This window comes from Desmodus rotundus, chromosome 6, assembly GCF_022682495.2.
Source record: "Desmodus rotundus isolate HL8 chromosome 6, HLdesRot8A.1, whole genome shotgun sequence".
Lineage (NCBI taxonomy): Eukaryota > Metazoa > Chordata > Mammalia > Chiroptera > Phyllostomidae > Desmodus > Desmodus rotundus.
The window spans coordinates 138,869,868-138,875,867 of NC_071392.1; the positions used below are offsets into that span (position 1 = coordinate 138,869,868).

General features: G+C 47.5%; 1 protein-coding gene across 1 annotated transcript in view; it reads left to right on the top strand.

The window, feature by feature from the left end:
- The window catches only part of ADRB2 (adrenoceptor beta 2), a 61,565-nt gene extending 57,636 nt beyond the window's left edge, over window positions 1–3,929 (top strand). Inside the window, exon 2 of the mRNA XM_045185025.2 lies at window positions 3,847–3,929. Within this exon, the coding sequence (XP_045040960.1) occupies window positions 3,847–3,914 (68 nt within the window). The 3' untranslated portion in view covers window positions 3,915–3,929. The remainder of the gene's footprint in view (window positions 1–3,846) is intronic.
- Window positions 3,930–6,000: the final 2,071 nt, after the last annotated feature.

Sequence of the window (6,000 nt, forward strand, 5' to 3'; positions counted from 1 at the left end):
ACTGCTCCATGGAGAACCTAGTGGCAGCTTCCTACCTGCTCCCTCTCCCCTGCCTGCCCCACCTCTGGGAATCCAAGCCTCAGGGCAGGTAATAGGGTTTTTTAACTGAGCAGTGGACAAAGAAAATTGAGGAAGGGTGATGCAGCAAAGCTCTGGGGACCCTGGAATCAGAACCAGTAGCCAAAAAAAGCCCAGTGGTGAAGCCTCTCTGCAGGCTGCTGAAAACCATGGCAACCTTCCAGCTGGAGTAGCTGCACCTAACCTTGAGGATTAATGGTCCATTGCTCTGCTTCTGAGATAAAAAGCTTGCAGCATCCACAAGAACAACTAGAAAACTGGATAAAATGCAACATAAGAAATTAATCTGTCTGAAGTCATCAAACAGAGGTACTAGGACTTCAGGGACCAAGATTCTAGAGAGTAGACAAGCCTCTTCTGTGTTGCACCATGGGTCTTTGCTGAGTCTCAAGCTATCAGAGCAAGAAGCTAACAGGCCAAAGCGAAGGTGTTTGAAAAGCTCAGCAGAGATTTTAGTAGTCTCACCTTGCTGGGGAAACAAAAATTGATGTCCATCAGGAGGCAAGACAGACAAGGTCCTGACAAAGACCTCAGGGTCTCACTCAGAACCCCTGGAGGGCCTCTCCTAGGGACGGAGGTGAGGGAGAGGGCAGGCAAACCTAACAAGGACTGAAATGCAGCCTGGACTTGGCTGAGCCCCTAACTGGATTGAATGCAGCTAACCACCTGCCGGAATAACAAATGCATCAGTAATGTTTCATGCACTGAATACACTTTGCATACCAAGAAACAGAACCAAGAGAAAAAAGACACTAGAAACCAATTCACAAGTGATGCAAATATCAAAATTATCAGACAGATTTTCCAATAACTGTGATTAATGTGTTCAAGAAAGTATGACATGCTGGAGAATTTCACCACGGAATTGAAATCTATAAATAAATCAATGACAGAAGAGATGCTCACTGCTCTGTGACATTCCCTCAATGTCTAAGCTCTGGCAGGGGTATCCATCTGCTCCAGGCTGTGGGGGTAAGGGGAGAAAATTTGTCCCACTTTCATAAGGTGCTCTAAATCCCAGCTTTCTCCTCTGCTCTCCAAATATGACTTTGGAGCCCTGGTGAGGAGGCCTTCAAGTTCACTTGCGTGGTGGTTCTCAAACAAATGTCCAAACAACCTTGGGATTTCATGGACATGAATTAAGGCCACTGAGGGAGAGAAGAGGCTCAAGGGCTCACTTCCACCTATGGCTGAAATCACTGCCCTTCAGGGAGCTCATCTAGTCCTTTATACCCAACAGCCAAATTCTCTTTATAACTTTCTCAACAGTCAGGAGCAGTCAGATGCCCCTGGCCTGGAGTCCCTTGGAGGCTGGGCAGCCCCACAATTTATGACTCATTCTTCTTTCTTCTTCTTTCTCTGAGACTCCACCTTCCAACATCTCCCAGGGGTTTTCTCTTCAAGTATCAAAACCTGCTGTACACGTAGCTGTTTGTGATCTGGTCCTGCCTGCCTTTCCGTCCTCGTCCTTGTCTACTCCTAGACTCTCCATCTCAGCCGCACCAAATTTCCTCCAGATCCTCACTGGCCTTGCACATATGATCTTCCATCCAGAATGCTCTTAATGGCCCTCTAATCTCCACTGTGATAACAGGTATCACCCTGGATTGCATCTACCCAGTCGCTTGTCTGTCTGCAGCCATGCAGAGGTAGGAGCCATTCATTGCCTATGATGTTCACTGGCAGCATAGAGGCTGCTACTTCCTGGTGCATTGTAGGGGCTTAATAACTATGAATGAATGGTGAAGCTCCTGGCCCCATGCCTGTCACACAGGAGGCACATATATATTATCTCTTCATGTGAGCATAGGATTCAGAGTCCAGAAGCCTAGGGCAATTCCCAGATCTGTCATTAACTTGGGGATTACTGGTGACAAGAAGGTCACCTCCCTTTCTTGGGCTTGTTTCTCTGCCTGTAAAAGGAGAGTGCTGGGCTAGCTCCCAAACGGCCCTTCTAGCTTTCCTTTCTGTTCTTCTGCACTTGGGGACACTGATGTCAGCTAGGCCCTCCTGCAGCGAGGATGAGAGAGACCCGGAGCCCTGTCCCACAGTGCTGGCTGACAGCCTCACCGTGAGTCTGCTGTCTGCAACTAGCCTGAGACTTGCTGGTAACTTATAAGAACATTCTGAGAAAGTGCAAACTTCACTCTTCAGCAAGAGGGGTGAGACCTGGGGAGACAGTCCTGAAGCCAAATCCCAGGTAAAAGGACTTTAGTCCTCTGGGCTTATGTATACTATCCTTCCCAAAGAGAGGCCTCATGTCTTAAAGGCACAGCCAGTGACTCCAACATCCTCCCTGTCCCTCCTCCCTCATTCCATTTCTTCTCATCTGGGTCTAATTGTGGCCAAAACAAGTTTAGAATAAGCTGCCCACCAGCAGGCTAGACTTTTAAGCAGGCTGTGTGGGTTGGTAGACAGAAGTACACTCTTCTGGGAAACACAATGCCAAGTCTGCATCTGCCTCTGCAGAGAACTACCGTCACCTATAATGCAGCCCTGCGGGTATCCTTGCCCCTCTCCGGACCTCAGTTTCCCCACATATGACATGGGGATGTTCTCCAATTGGCCTCTGGCTCAAACACTTTCAAATTCTATGACAGCTTTGAGGGTAGTCCTTGACTACCTGCAAAACCAAGCCCAGGGGAATGAGGACTGTGATAGGGGTCATGTTTTCCACTTCATCGTGCTTCCCAGTTGTCTGAGGAGACTTTCACTCCTGTCTGAGCTGAGCCTCCAAATGGTCCTGTGGAACCAATTAAGGGGCACATAGAATCAACAATTTAATTTATGTGTCTTATAAAATATTTGGCTCCCAGGCTTATAAGACAGGGTCACAGGAACATAGTCCTTTATTGAATAAGTACAATCTAAAAATATCCTTTACTGAGACAGATGGGGCAAATTAAAAGGGCACAGCTTGATCATCAGGAGTTCCAGACGCTGAACCCTGCTCAGCAACAGTCTCAGTCATGTGGCCTTGGGCGAGCACCTCTTCAACTTGACCTCAGTGTTGTCATCTGTGCAGTGGTATCACTAGGTTCTCCTTGACTCTGTTTTTCTGGTAGAATACATCTTCTCAAAGTTGTGTGGGGCTTTCCTTGGTAGATGTGGGTGGTCTTTTATTTTTGTGGTTTGGTTTGTTGTTGTCGGTGTTATTGTTTTGCTTATCTTGCTATGGCCAGTGCAGTCAATGCTTCATGCAGATAGTAGCCAAGAAACATTTCTCATAGGTCAGATCAGACACTCGCATCTCAGTAGGCATGTAAGACACTCGCTTTCATTAACATGTCATGAGGTCAATTCGGAGAAAGGCTCACGGAGTGGCTGAGACCCTGTTGCTCTACTGCAAAGTCGGGGTGCAGGTTCACGCTCTGCTCACAGCTCCTGACCAATCCCCAGTTCCACTTCTGAACCAGTGATGGACCCCACAGGGAGTCTGAGATGTGATTGGTGTCCCCAACACTTGCCTGGAAAGTCATCCTTATTGCCCCACTTTCTACATCCTGAGGGGAAAGTAAGACCCAGAGGCATGTGGGATTTATGAAAACACAATCAAAGCTTCCTGAGAGTGATAGGAAAATACTTGACAAGGTTCTCCGAAGGTCCCTAGAGGGTTTCTTTCTGCAGGTATGGCCTTTAAAAAGTGTAGGGAATGACATTCTCCTAAGTATAACTGATGTGCCCAATACATTCTACACATACATATTTTTAAGGCAAAAATTTTACAAATATCAATACTTTTAATTTTTTTTTTTTTTTTTACCACAGGTTACTTGCAAAACAACCCACAACAGCTCATAACCTCATTTGTGTTACGAACTCCACCTGAAATATGAGTTGGTAAGTCCCTGGAGCTGAGTACAAGAGACAGTCTCCAGAGCAGCTGGAACTGGGGTCCAGTTAGAAAGCACATAATGCTCATTGAAAAAGAGAAGTCCTGTGGATTAATGTTGGTTTCTCATAAACATAATCTTTACCATTTGACCCAACAATTTAAGGACCAGATATTTGCCCAAAGGAAACAAAAACATTTGTCAAAAAAAATCCCAAAACTGGTACATGAATATTCAGACAACTTCAGCTAAGTGGCCAAACACAGGGAAGAGCCCAGACATCCTTCAGCAGGAGAGGGGATCATCAGACTGTGGTACACACAACACCGTGCTTCTCAGCAAGTGAAAGGGTTGGCCTGCAATACATACAACATCAGAGACAAACCCCACAAATGTTATGGTGAGGGAAAGTAGCCAGACGTCAAAGGATACATCCTGGATGATCCTATTTGTGTGATATTCTAGAAGAAGCCAAACCAACCTATAGCAAGAGGAAGCAGGTCGGTTCTGCTGTGGCTGCCGGTGGAAGTGGGGAGGAACGGGCACCTTCCTAGATGGAATTGTCTTACACCTTAATTAGGGTGGTGATCTAACAAGTGTATTCAATGTCAAATTCATCAAACTGTACACTGAAAACAAGCGCACTTTATTGTGTGGAACTTACATGTTAATAACGTTGATTTTACAGGTTGTTTTTTTTTTAATTACCAAGCTAAACAGAAAAAGTGCTTTAGAGAAAGAAGATGAGCAGTGGTTTGAAATAGGAATCCCAATTTAATGATAAAAGTGCAGATGTCCTGAACTGCAGGTACTTATTCTGAAACACGCTGCTTCTTCTGTGAGCACACAGGAAAGGGAAGCAGTCAGGACCGATTTGAACAATCAGTTGATCTGAGTCCTCGATTGATTGATTGATTGATTGATTGATTGGAAAAGCAACCCCAGAGCTATCAGTGAGTAACAGGGAGCTGACGAGGGAACACAGGAGGGGCCAGACTTGTCTGTGGATGAGACAGACACCCTAGGCCAGCACTTCTTAAATTGTCTGTGTGAAGGACTAGCTGTTTTTGTTGTTGCAGTTGCCTGTTTGTTTGTTTTATTAAAATAAAAAAATTATATATTCTAGAGGTCACAGTATGCCAGATCACTATGAAAGTGTCTAAACGCTTCCTGGTGTGTGTGTCAGCCTGGCTGCACACCTAGCAAACACGCACGGGCTGGTGCAGATGCCCAAGCACTGCCCCCGGGGCTTCCAGAACCACTTGGGGAGAGACTGAGGTCCCATGTGAGCAGAGAGGCAGGAGCCAAAGACAACGGGTTATACGGATGGACATGGCCTTGTTTGCACACAGTGGTCAGTGAGGTCTGAGGAAATGTGCTCACAAAGGTTTCAGAAAAGGCACAGGAGGTCAACCAAGCGCTGTTATGGAAAGATCCCTCTGGGCAGCACACACAGGATGGTGAGTGACAGAGCGTCCTGAATCACGGGATGCATGAGGTGGCTGTTGTCCCCAGGCAGGTGGGAGATGACCAGGATTTGAACTGTCATGGCAGCTGCAGAACTGGAAAAGGGAGTGGCAACCAGAGGGCTAGGAAGGGATGCACAGTGACTGGTGGCAGACTGGAGAGGAGCCTGGCGAGGTGAAGACAGGGTCAGAGCGGGTGCTTTGACACAGAGGAGGTGGGTATTCTGAGGAATGAGAAGAAAAGGGAGGAAGCTGGTGTCTAGGGTCCCCATTTGCTCTGGGAAATAGGATGTGGGCTCCTAGCAGTGCCCAGGCAGACTGGGCCAGTGGTGTCGCAAGGGCTGGCTCTGCCTACCTTGGCCTTTGGCCCAGCAATCCTTAACTCACTGTGGCCCACAGCCCCGCCCACATCACCACCCACAATGCCAGAGGGGGTGGGACAAAGCTCAGGCTTCTGCGTGCCATTTTCTGTGCCTGGCATGCTGGCTTCCTCCCACTCATAATCACCTGTAACTCCTCCTCCCCTTCCAGGCCCTGCACAGATGCCATCCACCGCAGGCTAAATTCCCCTCCGGTGCGCTGCCCTGGCACTCAGAGGGGTCAGAGCACAGGAGCACATCTCA